Genomic DNA, 16,232 nt, shown 5'->3' on the forward strand with positions numbered 1-16,232 from the left:
CCATATGTTTGTATCAGTGTCACGTTACCTTATTCAAGCCGTCTAATTTCCACAGTATACGTTTTTTGTCAATCAATCCCTCCAGCATGCTATTTTTGCTATGCCATAAAAGCCACACCCAAATATAAACCGCCCGCGGTACCCTGGGAGTTCTAACATCCCGGCTGCAAGTGGCAGATTGTGAGAGTCAATATCAGTCTTGTCGGCCCTTAAATCTTCCGCTGCCCGCAGATCACACACGCCCGCTCCGCAGTGATGTATCGAGCCCAGCCTGCGGTGTGACAGCTGACATCGGAAAGAACTCCAAACTAAATTAGATATGCGATATCAGACCCTCAACGTGACTGACTCTTCTGTTTGATACTGGAGAATTGATGGTGCGTCTTGGAGAGGTTGTTAAAGTTATCTCTAAAAACACGGGTTACTCTTCTCCGGACCGAAGCGGCATGACCAAGACAAATGTTGAACATCATGTAACGCCTGTGTATTGCCTGCAGCACAGGCTAACCCTGGCGTTCACAATATTGTACGGCCGCACGCTTGCGAACCTTGATGTCATGGCTAACGATCTGTCATTGGTAGCCGCATACTTCTATCTCATCAACATTGCTAATTAGCACTGATTTGTTTTGACTCCAAATGCCAGAGAGATGACGCTTTAAAACCACTACTCCTGAAAACAGGATATTTCACTTATACATAAACTACTAAATTACAAGTAACCCGACATTGATATTACACAAAACAGCCATCTCCAGTAAGCTTCCTACCTCATTCTGCCATAAAACACATGACACATGACAAACCACAGGAATCTGGTAAGCTTCCCTTACCTTTGCATGAGCCGCAGACGACATCTGTGTGGGAGACGTAATGCCTACTGAAGATGGCTCAGATGCTCCGGATGTGTCTGGCTTAGCTGATTGGCTCTCCGTGCGAGATTGCGTGCTCGACATTTCAACCGTCGATCTGGGGAAATCACCTGATTTTGATTTCACCATGATAGTTCTTTGACTGTCACGCTCGGGTCGATCGAATACATAGTGTTTCGGCTGTTTTTCTTTCTCTGTGCTCTCAATTTGCTTTGACTTAGGGACCTTTTTTGCATCATTGTTTTCGGATTTCTTCGACTTTTCTGTCTGTGTTGTCGGTACGGAAGGTGCGGTTACAATAGTAGATGAAGTGGAAGTGTCTTTTTCTTCCCTGAATTCTTCTTGTAGCTTCTCGGGTGGGCTTTGCTCGGGACTAACCCTTTGGGTAACGATTATTTTTGGTATTTCCTGTGGAAGCCTAGAATGGTAAGGCGGCGTTGTTGAAACAGAGAGGATCGGTTTTGCGTGCTCATACGGAGGAGAAAAGTCCTCTATAGGGGAGAGACAGCTTCCAGGTGGGGTTCGCGGGCGTTGCCGACGGATGGCGCGTAATTCTGCCTGTTGTTCCGCCTTTGACTTTGGCCTGTCGTCGTCTTCCTCGAGGTCATCTTCAGGGGGAGCATCTTTGTCGTCGATGGGAGACAGAATGGCACTAAGATTTGATCTAGCTTTCGATTTTTTCAACGAAGTCTTCGAGTCGTCACTGTCGCTGTCGGCAGAAGAAGGTGTATCTCTCTCGTCTATGTCCTCCTCGACACCATCCGGCATCTTCTCCTGAGAGGCCATGTCCTTCTTCTCTACAATAGCGAGCGCTAGGCTGGCCGCGGGTTCTCTCCGGAGAGACTGCAGCTCTTTTCTCAAGTCTTCCTGCGCTTTCGCGGATTTTACGTACTCGTCTGCTTCGTACCATTGCTTCTCCTTCGTTTGATCTTCCTCAGTCTTGGAAGTCTCTGTAGCTTCAGTAGGTGAGACACCAATAGCCACACGCTGAGGCTGGCTTGGTTGTTCTGGCGGCGGTTCCTGTTGGGGTGCAGGTGCAGGGGCGGGAGCAGTGGCAGTGGCAGCAATGTCTTTGGTCTTTTTTGCCTGCGAAAGGTCCAAAGTGAGAGACTTTGGGTCCTTAAGGGATTTAACCACTTTTTCTTTTCGTTCTTGTCTTTGAGCCGCCTTTTTTGTCGGCTTTGGTGACCCAGAGAGGTACTCCTTAAGCTCTTGGACATTGCTGCCTTGCGTTCGGGTTTTCGTTGTTTTCTGATGCTTTCCACCAGGCGCAACCCTTTCCACCGTGTGTTTATGAATCAGCTCCTGGCGCTGTTCTTTAGAAAGTCCTTTTTGGCCCGGGCCCACTGCACCGTGGATAACACCGGCTCCAAGAGGACTTCTCATTCTGTCTGCCTTGGCAGGTTCCTTTTTGGCACCTTGTTCCTGGTCGTCCTGATCCATCTCCATAGCCTTGGCCTGCCCGCCTCTGTACTCGGAAGAATTAGTTACCTCCTTTTGTAGTACCAGAGAGGTTGGCCTCTCATGGATGTGTTCAGATTGCTTTAGTTGCTTAGCAGCATTGGTTTCAACAGCTTCGTCCACGAGCGTAGTCTTTGCTTCTGACGTGACAATAGGTGTTTCTTTACAAGCTACACTATTGTCTTTGTTCGCGGAGGTGTTGACAGTTTCATCACCCAAGATTATGGCTATTTTTCCACCGGCGGTCTTATCAGCCTTGGTAGTGGAAGAATTGTTAGACGTTGTACTGGACGTCGGAACAGTATTGGAAGTTGCCTTTGCATCCTGTGTTTGTTCAGAAAGCGGGGGTTTTTGCACTGTGGGTGTTTTGGGTTTGTCAAAGAGAACAGGTGGAAGGTAGTGCTGAGCCTCTTCGTCGGCTTTCACTGTAACAGAACGTGAGATTGTGTTAGGTAGTCATGTCTATAAAAAAACATATTCAAAGACCATATATGAAATAAATTTCAATTTTAGTAACAATGTTTGGTTTACCGCTATTACATCGTAACTTTTGTGAGTATTCCTTTAAAAACATTCGTTCTCTGTGAGTATTCCTTTGCAAACATTCCTTCTCAGCCACATGAACTTTGTAACATACCTAATTCTTTGTGTGACTGCTGCTGATTTGCTTGTAAGCTCTCCGGTTCGTCGAGCTCCGGGAAAATGTCTCCGGTGCCCAACAGGTCCCTAAACCCCTGGAGGATATCTTCTGTCAAGGACCAGTTCCGCTCCAGTTTGGGCCCTTTCTCGTCGTCTACCTGCTGTCGGATAACGATTACAGACATCTGAAGGTGTAGTCATGTTGCTCTTTGTTCTCAGACATCTTAACACAGACCCAGCAGTACAAAACCTACCTCTGTGAAATTAAATAACAAAGTACTACCACATTGTCTGACTAGGTACACCTACATGCATAAGGCAAAAGATAGCTATGAGAAATTTTGTGCAAGTTCCATTTGTCTTTCACATTTGTGTGTGATATTCGACTGACTTTTGTCCGAACTTTTATTTCACCATCGGTGTTTCCCCTTTTCCTGTCAGAGATATATTGCACTAGGTTAACGGCTACCAACTATGCTTACCGCGATACTGCTGCGCACGCGCAATCCAACAAAATGACTGTGTCATTCCTAGAAAAAAACGAAGATCTATTTTGGTATCCTTATAACTTCTCTTACATTTCCTTCAGCACGATCCGAATCACTCCCCAGACTTCAGTGCCGAACAGTTTGAAAACCCAGTGTTTTGTTTTACCACTGATCGCGAAGAGCATGACCAGTTCTCAAAAGTCCCTTCTGTACCTCATTTAATGACCTTTCTGAAGACCTTTTACAACTTAGCACGTCCCTCCCGGGACGTTCATCTGTATTCCACGAGTGTTACCGATAACATCACAGACACTGAAACCACTAGGAGCAAAGTTAATGACCTTGAAATGAAATCAGCATGGCGTCTTCTGTTACCAGTAGAAATTGGAATTTGGCCTAATTTGTAGTTCACGAATTCGACTGAAACGTATCTCTCTGCCCCAAACCTTGCAGACCACGACGGATGATTAGGTCTGCCCTTGAAGTAAATCCACTCTTCTACTGTCCTTAGATACTACCGGATTTTATCGATTTTCGTTCATGCATTTTCTATAACTCCCATGGGAAAAGGACCCGCTGTAAGTTCAAGGGTCTTGTTCTTTGCAGCTTTGATTGCTGGTAAGAAAATGAGGATCATCTGTTTATGGACGACTGCAAATATTGAATACAAGTTGCATTATCAAATTGACGCGAACTGATAAAATACTTTGTTTATATATTCATTTATTTTTGGATCTACCTTTTGTACATTTATCTAGACCGTTATTCCCTGATGTAGATAAACATGTTACAAGATATGGTTTTATTATCATATTTCTGATTACTACATATTGAAAACAGATGATTTAACAAAATAACCCAAATGCTGTCCAAGCAGTATTTTCTTACCGTGCCACTGTGTTAGCTATTGATATAGTCGATCTACAAGAATGCAAAATATTCATAGGATGTCCCGAACGAACTGCCTAATTGTGTTGACAACACAAGTACAGTTGGTCGCCACATGTGGGCAGTGTGTAAGTTCAGCCATGATCAAAACCATGATAGAACATTTCAGGTTTCAGCACCGCGGACAGGGAAGGCGTTCTGGAAATGCGATTTAGCTAATACTTTCCATTCGGGAACAGTAGTGTAGAGTTTTACCAGCATATTCGGCGCCTTTGAATGCACCACACGTAGCGAATTGCCATCTTAACTATCTGGGTCAGCGCCCTTTGTAGTTATCATGGCTGACCTGTTTGTTCCTAACCAACTTCCGCGGTAATTTTTTCCTTGGTCTGCAAAAACGGAAAGCTTTGTCATGAACAGCTCCGAACTCTCCAAAACCTTTGAAACATAGTGAACCGTCCGGTGGGATTTTGGAAGGCAATTTAGACTACGATCTTTCATTGCACATTCCGGGGGTGAGGTCACAGATTCAATATGCCCAGCTCTCCCAAGTATGGTTCCGCCTCATAAATATAGACCTAGTACGGAAGCTGTAGTATAATCTCGAACCGTCCTGTACAGCAGATGGTCGAAACGACCTTTAAGAGGTTCTAGTATTCTTACCATCTCCATTATACATTCAAATGCATTAGTTATTGTCGAGGAGCTATAATTTAGTCAGATCTTTTATCTTCCTATTCCTTTCGGGCCGCTATGTATGCTAGTGATGGCATCAAACGTAACCTAAATCAATACATTATTTTCATGAATTAAACATGGCGGTACGCTTGCCTGCGTTCATGAAGATAGCTCGCCCAGTCGCACCTTGGATTTTCGCCAGCTCTTTGATACTGTAAATGCCCCGAGAAGAATCCCTATCTATTTCTGTACATCAGATTAGGACGTGCACCTTTACTTCCGCCATCCTCCTTTCTTTACTCGATTATAGAGCTTTTATTAGATCCGCTGTATTCTCTTGGTCTCTTTCCATCTTATCAATGCCCTACATCCTACATAGAATTCGCTAACGCCTTTCGTTTAATATCTATTTTGCTGCCAAAATTGGGCCAAATTACTTACATTGATGTATTTCTGTCAATTTAATATCAGTTTGAAAGCAGTGACATGTCCTTGATAGTATGTATTGGCAATTTATTTGAACATTTTAAGGTTATATTTTGCTGACACAATTCATGCAAACTAACTAATCTGTTATGTTTACCTAGAACTTGATAACACACGTTTGATGGTACAGTCAGAATTCTTCTTAAGATTGCTTTTAGTAACGCACTGATGAAAAAAGCATTATCTAGCTAAAATTGAAATTGGATTCATCTTGTAGTGCCATGCATACTATGCAACCGATATATTGTCGGCGTTTATAACAGAAATTATGCCTTCTGGCGAGTTGACAGTTGTAAATTCATTTTGTTTTTTGCTCAGTGTACACAATATAGTTAAGACATGAGGCATTTAAAAAAAAAACTTTGAGTAATAATTGAGCATATTGCTGCAATGATATACCCTGCCGCGTGGTGGTGCTGTTCCCGCCTCTTCGATCAGGATTGCTTATAAATTTACTGTCCGAATAAACTCTCTCTCGGAAGTCTATGAATAATTGATTTATTCAGTATTAGCTTGCTGTCATAAACTAAATACACGCATCGTTGAACTTCTATTGATCAACATCTTCTAGTGAAGCGGAAATAGATTTCTACACCACACAAGTATATGTATATTGTATGCAAATTAGACGTTTTGATTTCTCTATTAACTCAACTTAATCCTAACTGATGAACAATTGCCGCGTGCTATCATTTGACCGGTTGTATAGAACCAAATTAGCAGGAACGTGATATGCAACCATGGAGTCATAACACAACGTCCCATCACGATAGCCACGTTTGTAAGACAATCATTCTGTGTAACAGCTCAAGCATTTTATCATCATTCTGTCTGAAGCGTACAGCAAGGTGATGATTTCGTATGCATGCATGTGAAAACCAATACTTTTTTCGTTTATGATTTCGGGGACGCCTTTACGACGTCTTTAAACATTCGATTTCCGTGCCTTTAATGCACGTTTACGACAGCAGGCGACTTTTAAGCAAATGAACATAATCCGCAGGGTATTTACGGTCACCTACATAACCTGATATTGCTGCTTTCATGTTTTGCATCGTTAATGTTGTATGATATGGTTATAAAGATTAATGTGCTTGCTCGATATTAGAAAAGTGGGCCTAAAGGTAATAGATTAACGACTTGGCAGTCTTCTTTCGAGTCTGAAAATATAATGCAGCCATCATGAACATAGTTGTAAATGCAACTTAGTGAAACAATACGCATTTCATGCCAAATGTGAACGTAGCGCAGTGCAGTGAGCACCATGATCTACATTGGCATATCTTTCAGTCTAAAACGCAAGGTTTAAGCTTAACAAAATACTTTCGAAATGATATTGAATCCTTAAAAGACACTCCTTAAAGGACAAATAAAAACAAATAAGGACCTCATCTATTTCAATAGGCCCTCCAACGAAGAACCTCCCATGTACGTAATCCAGATCATAAAAAAAACATTTATGTGTTCTGAAACCTGGCCGTCGCTTAGCAACATCATTTCTTCATTCATAACGATATCGATGTCTCACTCAATTTTCACGTTTTTACTAGCTCCTAAGTTTCAGACTGACTTTTATATTTCTGTTACGTCCTTCCCAGACTTAATACTAAATGATAACTTAGTAACACTTGCAAGAGAGCTTCGGAGAAACTAAATGAAATGTACATATTAAGAAGGTAGATAGTTGTCTTTGAGACCCTAGTGGTCTGTCTGTTGCATGCATACTTGTAAAATATCGTCAGCGTATAGTTTGAATTCTGGACTCAAAATCTGTCAGATCACAGCCCCCGTGCAATGCCTCTAGCTTTATCCCTACTTGTGCAGGAAGATTCTTTTTGTACCTGTCTCCACGGTAAAAGAAAAGTTCAAGACCCAAATCATCCGTCTCTCTAAAATATCGAAGTGCCTGGATGAGAGTTTCATCTGATCCATCGATCATAACATGCTACCTCATATTTCTTTTTTGGCACTTCCGTGTTCGGGTTATACAATCAAGTATGATATAGGAAATGCACATAGTCTAAATCATCGTCATGAAAATGAAAATCCAGTGCAATTACCAATATTTTCAATGGAGCTGTTGGCAAATTGAGCAGGTTATTAGGTTAGATGGGTGTACATATACTTACAGATGTGCAAAATGCACGTGTAGGTCAAAGAAACGACATGCGTGTTCCTTCCGACACATCGCCTTTGTACTTCCGCTTATTTCTTCCTCAGTAGGGTCATAAGGTCGAGGAGCTACACGTTGATGGCAAACGTTATCATGTTCATGGTATATTGGGTTAAACCAGTCATAACCGCAGGGCTGCGGAAGGAATACGTACAGGGATATCTCTGCCATGTTTCTGTGGCTAAGATTTCAATACAGTTTTGGCCAGCGCCCAAATAATTCACGCAAAATGTCCTTGGGGCGTAGTTGCTGTTACTGTGATATTCCACAGTACATCAACCTTACAAAGTAGTATATACATGCAACACAATATGTTCTTACAAAGATCGAGAGTGTGATAAGTACCATATCATCCATTTATCCAGTGCTATATGACAGGTACAAGCGAACCTTACAGCAAGATAATACACTACGTCGGTACGTTTATACGGTATCAGTAACTGAGAAGGCACGGTTGTAAACGTGTAGGGGAGATATGAAATGTATAGTCCTGAACTGTCTAAGTTTACTTCTTACATCGTATCGCCAAATGGACCATCGTGTTGTCAAAAAAAGATCTACTTTGTGGTAAAGAAGGTGATAGTACTCCGCCTTAAATTGCCTTCTTTTTACAGTATCTCATTTTTTTTTTCTTTTTACTAGCCATGTCCTAACTGGCTTTTTCCCACCCTCCTAAAAAAACGTAAACCGACACTATCTCAAATAGTTATGCATAAGAGCATGTTCTCGTAACAATGAAATATCAGACCTACAGCGAAGATTAGTAAGGGACGTATCAGCCTTAACATATTCCCGTTACACATTATACAATATTGGCACATGACCCTTTGGGGTCATCCTTGACTGATGAGGTGACATCCCATTATAAGGTCACTGTGTGCAGGCAGACCACAAGATCGATCTTAATAGCTTTTCTCTTTGATGCACCGCCTTCTCGGATAACGTTATGCCGTACTGGTTACAGAGTTTTGTGAAACGTTCCACTAGATTGTTGCCTCTTCAACTCGCCATGCGGACTCGACTAGATTAACAGTTTACAAGCTGATTTTGGTGACCCTTTCCCGAGGTGCCATGTTGGAAAGCCAATCCGCTAATGACCTCTTCCCCTCAGTACCGATCGATGACATTTCAATCCAACACAATGGCCTACCTGTCCCCACTAGGGAATCTGGACACGACATTACTCTAACAATTCATTATTCATTCGTGTTAGGCGTTGCCAAGAGACCACACGCCCCACCTTGAATCATATCTTGCCAATACCGTAATGCTATAATGGATGGAGGATAAGAGGGGTGGATTCTTGGGTCGCCAACCTTTTCTAGTTTATTTTACAGATTAGCGGCTGGTCCTGAGTGGAATGCTAATGTTGTCCTTGGTCTCGTCTACTAGGATTCTGTTCTTGCTTTGGGTTACTCCGCTTGGGACTGTGGTTAATCAGCTCATCCACGGTGTGACTGAAGAAATGTCACACTAAGGGGATGCTTAATTATTATGACAAGGGTATAGTCGAGGATGAAGTGTTTGAAGTGCCAAAAGTGACCACTAAACTCGTTCTGATGGATCGTTTCTTTATTTGTAATGCTTCTGAAAGTTTTCCTAATGGTAGTAAGAAAACATAATCTTTTCTTTCGGAATATTGTGTTGTTTCCTGTTTTGAATAAGTTGCCTTTAGAATGGTGGATCTGAAATTGATACAAATCTTATTCTGATTTATGTACGTCAAAAATCATTAATACCATAGTCACTCGACACCATTTACTGCGTTTTCACATCTCTCTGTTATACTTAGAGGGAATTTTTACACATTTTGTAAATTGAAATCATACCTCTTTAGCTTTGAGGCAATATTCATAATCAGTCGTCCTCTCTCTAAGAATCTACCCATAAATAAACGTAATATTTAATTTTTGTATGTATGAATAAACTATGGACACGAAGAATAAGAATCACTCTTTTCTGACGTTTTTTCACGAATTTTTACGCACTTGTTACCTCTTTCTGTGTTAACTGTTGAGTAAATTATTATCCTAGTTACAGGAAGCTTGTGAGACTTCTGTCGCCCCCAATCATCTGTGGTGCGACCTTACGTAAGGTTTGATGAACCAATGACGTGACGTTATAAATCGCCGCAATTTGAAATCTCTGGACCTTATAATCACCCGTGATGCTTCACTAACGGGACAGTGACGCGCAATTTGGGGAAATCATCTCGATGCTGCGGGAAATATTGAATTATTCATTTTCCAATTGTTTTCGGATGCCTTTTTGATAGTAATGCCAGCCAGAATCCCTCAGATGAGCAGCCGGGATGGCTATTGACGTTGGTGTTGTTAAGATAATGAAAAGGGCCATCGGTATTCTGTACGGCAGAACCGTGATATTTTGTAAGTTAATCAACTAGAAAGTTGCGCCGGGAAGGTTTAGTGTGAGCCAAATCAATCGGATAGAAGACGAGACAGCAAAGACAGCAAAGGCCACTTCAATGAGCAAATGTGTCTTACTAAAGTCACTCGTTACAACAAAGCCGTGGAAACTAACGCCCTGCCAGCTATCTAGGTATTCTACGTTTCTGTACCATCGTAGGGTATATTACTGTTCAAACGTATCCGCCACTGTGTCAATTTTACCTGTCAAAGATGCAGCTATGTACTCATATAGTTTGACCTTCCGAAAGTCTATGCCCTTTGCTAACATTTGTGATTCTTATATAAGAGAGGCTAGCAGACTGGGACTAAAGATTCACTTCAAAATTCCATATAGGTACCGTGGAATACAATTCCAAAGAGACTACAACAATAACATTCAAGGTTTTGTTGTAAAGGGCCGTAATTGACGAAGACCTCTCATCATGCCATAGGCCAAACCTCCCTTGCGGTACCAATCCCGCTAGACCCTCTAGGAATACTCCAATAGACCCTCTAGGGATTTTGCTTACTAACGCCTAAGCGCTTATTATAATGAGGCAAAGCACCCGATGGCATTATGAAGGTCAACGCATTTATGCGCGAACTACAGAGTGATACCAGGATTTATCGGCAACAAATGAACCCAACACACGGGGTTTAACGTGCACTGATACCTGCATTTTCTGTCTATTTCAATTCCATCTGTAGGAACGTAAGATTTTACGTTTATATCTCGTTTAGATCACACGATGAATGAAGTGGACGGGCGTTAATGTTATGCGTTTCTCGTATCCGGATGCTATGTCTATAATAGGCTAATAAAAGCGTACGTTTGTTATAAAGAAACAACTAAGCTTCAAACGGTTTGTAAACATAATCTTGTGTGATATTTAGCCACTGACAATGTTTCGGTTATTTACACATTTGGGTTTGTGCCAAACATGCCAATCATGCCAAACGTGCATCTAGTCCACCTGTCATAAAATATTTCCAGAAATTATGTTTCTTGCAAGGTATACAACCTAGATATTATATAGTGCACTCCGCCCACTAAACAGAATTCGCCTTAGGTAAAACCAAATGTGTAATTAATTTTTCTCCGCACAAAACGTACCCTTTGACCATATAGATATTGAGGTTCTGGTAAAATTGAATTTCGGGAGCACAACTGTAGTGATGCGTTTTATTTATCACCATTATGGCTTGTCAATGGCAATTATCACCCAGGTCAACACACACGCGTACTGTATCCAGCAATGAGGTACAGCGAGGGTTGTGAGAACTGAAGCAGAGAAGATGTCTACTCACGGCTGCTAGCTGCGTGGCGCTGGGGTCCGCCTCGATGCTGCTGCTGCGGGTAAAGTTGACCCCGCTATGGCTGGGCGAGGTCGGCTTGTGGCTCTGGTACCAGGCTCCCGAACTCAGGACAAGATGGCGGCGCTTCTGGCACATCTGACACAGCCATTCCTCACCCTACAGGCACAACAAATGACGTGCAAAATTAGCTATTTAAATAACTGAAAGGTAACCTTCATCCCCGCACATCATTTACAATACTAGATGACACCAATCTTGTATCTTGTCCTACATAAACATGTGCACATAATTACGCTACGTCACAGAAATCTGTGCGCATGCTAACGGGGTGGTTGTAGCAGTTTTCCAGGTCCAAGGGAAATCAAACGGAATGACTTTTTCTGACAGGGTGCGTGAACTCTGCTCGGGGAATAAGGATTCCCTCAAATGTTGGTGTCGAGTCATTTATTCTAATACCAAACCAGGACGATAGAATCAGCGGGATGAAATTAATGTGGCAATTTTGCAGCTGCGTTTCCGACATTGCCAACGACCTATTTACGGGCCGGAATAATGTACTACATCGGGGAACGGGCCATCGCCGGTCGGTTAGCGTCGGGGTATATCTAATATCAGGTCAACTAACGGACAATACTAATTGTATTCAACGTAAATTCCAGATTTTAAAATCTGGCTGTTCAGGTACAAAACCTACTTGCATTAGTATAGACAGCAATATTCTACAATATTCAATAGACATTATACGGTGTACACAGTTGTCCTGTCTGTGGATGTGACGATCTGAAACAGCTACATGACTTGATGAGGCTGGTGGTGTCTAAGAACCTGCTGGAGAGCCTAAAAGAAGGTTTTGATGGGGCTTCAGAAATGTGACGTACGTAGAGAACGATCTGACTGGGTCGTCCACATAACCGTTAGACCAGCAAAGAAATATGGCGGATTTATGTCTCATTTTTGTGCTATGCGAGGGAACAACATACACATGGCAAACACCGGAATGAGACCCGAGCTAAAATTGGATTGAAACTCATTCAAATGTAAATCACATTGCTCACTTTCGTTGTCCCAAGAGCGCCATTATGGTACTATCAATAGCTTCCGTTCATTGCCGACTTGACTTTGGGACATCATCAACTACAATCTGGTTAAAGATGCCGGGCATATGACTCCACTAATGGATCTACAGAACTAAATCACGTACCTAATGTATAGAGGATGTATCCACACGAGTCCATATGAAACGTGGAAAAACACGTGCGTTTCCGCTTAATCCCCAGGGCCTTGCAGACCACCCATCGATCGACCACATCATTGCCTTTTATAGCCTCAACCATACAACTCCCCTTTCTAAACTCTTGAATGGTTGTGAACAATGGTTGTTCGATGTAAACAAACTCATCGTGTAGTAGTGGAGTAGCTCGGAGTGATTTGTTTACACATTTGTAAGGGCCCTTAATTTTCGTTACACAGAATAATGTAGCTGATAAAGGAGGCAAACAGCGAGGCAGGTGGCAGTATTCTCACAGCGCACCACGCGACAGAGTCATTGGGGACCGTATTAATGACACTGGGTGTATTTTCTACCTGCGGTGTACGCACAAACATTGTCGCTTGGGTTTAGATTAAATTTGCCTAGCGGGTGAAATAGAAGTGTCAACTATGTAAACGTGTCAACATGGCAGTTTGTTTACAGAAATGGTAACAATATGATAAGCTACTACAACGTCAAAGAGAGAGATACATAAATCATGTTTCCCCGCAAGGGCACCGAGGGCATACTGATTGAGCATGGGATTTAGCGGTCACCAGCTTGCCTCATTTCAAAACCTCAGAAGGGCAATTTTACGTATTACATGGAAACAATTTGATAGGCAAATAAAAGGAGAGGATATTTGATCAGCGGTGATGTTGAACTATGGCAGGAATAGATGTACATGTCGCTATATATAGTTTGCACTTTGATTTATTGCATATGATTCAACTTCAAACAGTACTCACTCGCGCGCGCACTGGGTATCATGATCATATCTGCACTATATGTCCCTTAAACCTACATAAGATCAATGGCGGCGCCTACAGTATTAAGATCACAGTCTTTATGCAGATCAAAGGCAAGCATTCAAAGCACTAGCCCTGAAAGCGTTACGATAGCGCCACCAGGCGTCAAAGGTTGACCTTGCTTTGACTCCCACGATGTAGTGAACACGGCAGCCATGTACTACCCTGGCTTATCACATGAGCACCTGGCTCAAGAGAGCGACAGGACTATCGGCACAAAGCATCTTCAGTCCAAATTTAAAACTTTAATGTTACCGCGACCCAAGCGCCTTTTTGATCTCCGGGAGTCAACTGTAATGTTTGATCTTTTAAAAAAGGTGTTGCCAGTTTACTACATCAAACATTGACCTCTTTCTGGCGCCTAGATTGATAGATTGAGTCCATAGCATGCAATTGTGAGAGATTCAACATTTATCCTACCAAAAATATGCAAATCTATTCAAGCCGTGTCAAGATTTTAAGTGTCACTTGTTTTATTGGCCATTTTATAAATTCTCGAACAGCACATCGGAGGCCAATTATAGACCAACACCGGCCGTTTACGGTCTAAAAGTCATGCGTGCCCATTTTTGCCCTGCGGCAGCATTAAAAATGAATAAACAATGAATCAAATGCATTGCCAACTGGCTATAATTGGGCATGGTTATATAACGGACGACCAGTAGGTCCAAAGGAAGTGTACTTCTGTAAATGTGTTCGATAAAAAGTTGTATCACAATAATGAATTGTCGGTCTAGACTACATCACAAATAACACTTATGTCTGCAAAGCAGCATTAAAGCTGACAGCCTGGCAATAATTGATAGGCCCGTTTTATTGTTTTGTCAATAACGCTGCCCAACGAAAATATAAATGGACCGTCTCTCGGCCATATAACTGCAAAATTTAAGTTTCTTTCCTTTTATGGTAATAGGCAAACACCTGGCCCAGACGGTCTCAAGCTTGGAGCGGTATGAACCATTGACCGCCCATTCTGCGGCACGATATTTTACGACAGTTTCGAACCTATCTGGTGATATAATGTACTCTATGTACTTGTTTGCAGACAGGGGTGAATAGTGTATTATCAATGACAGTTAATAATTGAGCATACTTTAATTTGCGCTTGAATACTGTAAGGATTTTTTTTTCTTCACGTACTATAGCTCTACATTGTAAAATGATTTGACTTTAGTCATTCGTGCAATTATACATATGGAACCAGTAGAGACAAACATCATGATGTATGATCTATTACTCTGTAGATAGATGACAGGAAGTTTATGATTAGCTTCAGAATAACGAGAATTAGAATTCTAATACAGTCTGCCTGCCTTCGGTCTTCATTTCCTGTTCAGGAGGAGGATGGATCGATGATCTACTCGGATGCCAGCGGCATACTAAGTGATGCTTTATCTTGCCACGAGTTTTCTTGGTGGGCTTATGCTATGAAGAGATAGGGGGAGCTATCGGCACATTACTTCCAAGCAGGTGGGAAACACCATGATGCAGTGTTGGCCCGAGTTGTCGCAGAGAAAAGCTGTGCAAGGCTTTTATGTGCGGGCGTGCACACTATATAGTGATAACATTCCTTTTGGGAAGTTACGGTATTTAGCAACTTTAAAAAAGAACCCGACTCATTTTGTTAGAATCTCCCCTGAGAAAAACTGTGAAATTCTATACCAAAGTTGAATTAGTCCTGCTAACAGAAACAGCGCTTGGATAGGACGTGTCACACATCCCATTTGCCTGTCAACACGGTTCTTTTCTGAGGCGATAATGTGTGTGTGTTGTCGGATGAAGCGACAACAGGAGCGGTCCTGTGAGGAACGTCAATTCTCGCCCTCGCAGTACTGCCTACTGCGATTTGTCCCACCCACGTCTTACAGCGTGTCTTATCTACCCTCAGCAGAAGGTGCCCTCTTCACCTCCTGCCTGATTAATAACGACATGCTTAAACCCCAGGCGAGAGAAACTTTGTCTCTGCCACGAGAGAATCGGTGGCGAATACGTCCAAAGTTTACTGGATAAGGCCTTCAACAGTAAAATACGATGCGTACTGACATTCCATATGGAATGCACATCTCCCCTGTATCAAGGGATCAGCCGACTGTGCCGGGTTCTAAGATCAAGAGTATTTCTTGGAATTCTGTTCAATGCAACACAAGTACAGCTAGCACACATAGGGTTGTACTGTGGTAGTACATTTTGCGGTAAATGTTATGTAAACGATTGCGGAATTCGGTTATGTCACGATGTTCATAGTGATTAGTTAGTACGGCAAATCAATTTTTCATGAATGAAACTCTAGAAGGAAAAGCTGGATTTTCATAGATAAATCCCATTAGTGCCTATCGTACTGCACTCGCTTAGGACAAAATCGACTTAGGCGAGCTGTATAGTTGTATCTACATTTTTGTGTGAGACATCGAAGGTAGGGCGTTGTCCCACGGGTCACATCATTGCTCATTTAATATCCACGTAATGGTGATTTGTTGCTGTTATCTGGGTCAACTGTTTCCACCTCATGAAACACAAATCTTTCATGTAAATATCCCTTCAGATCGCTCTTTCTCCTAACGTGGAATGTACATTTATCTTTACTGTAAAAAATAAAGACTCTGCTATGGTAATTTGTATTTGATGAACTGACTTAATTTTAACGGTTGAAGTCGCGGGACAAATTTCTTACACACCAGACTCATCCGCATTTAATATTGATAGGCGAAGACATTAAGGTAAATGAACTAATCTATCAATTGGAGTGAAAGTCGTACTCGGATGT

The 16,232-nt window shown here is 42.1% G+C and overlaps 1 protein-coding gene across 7 annotated transcripts in view; it reads right to left on the bottom strand.

Moving 5' to 3' along the window:
- LOC136434982 (protein piccolo-like) overlaps window positions 1–16,232 on the bottom strand; it is a 75,605-nt gene that overhangs the window by 38,485 nt on the left and 20,888 nt on the right. For 6 of the 7 annotated variants that reach the window (XM_066428125.1, XM_066428123.1, XM_066428120.1 and 3 more), the window contains exons 3-5: window positions 11,402–11,566; window positions 2,971–3,133; window positions 834–2,758 (exon numbers count right to left, since the gene is read on the bottom strand). In XM_066428125.1, coding sequence (XP_066284222.1) covers window positions 834–2,758; window positions 2,971–3,133; window positions 11,402–11,566 — 2,253 coding nt within the window. The remainder of the gene's footprint in view (window positions 1–833; window positions 2,759–2,970; window positions 3,134–11,401; window positions 11,567–16,232) is intronic. The other variant, XM_066428122.1, reaches the window with a different exon arrangement.

The sequence above is a fragment of the Branchiostoma lanceolatum genome, chromosome 5, assembly GCF_035083965.1.
Source record: "Branchiostoma lanceolatum isolate klBraLanc5 chromosome 5, klBraLanc5.hap2, whole genome shotgun sequence".
NCBI lineage: Eukaryota > Metazoa > Chordata > Leptocardii > Amphioxiformes > Branchiostomatidae > Branchiostoma > Branchiostoma lanceolatum.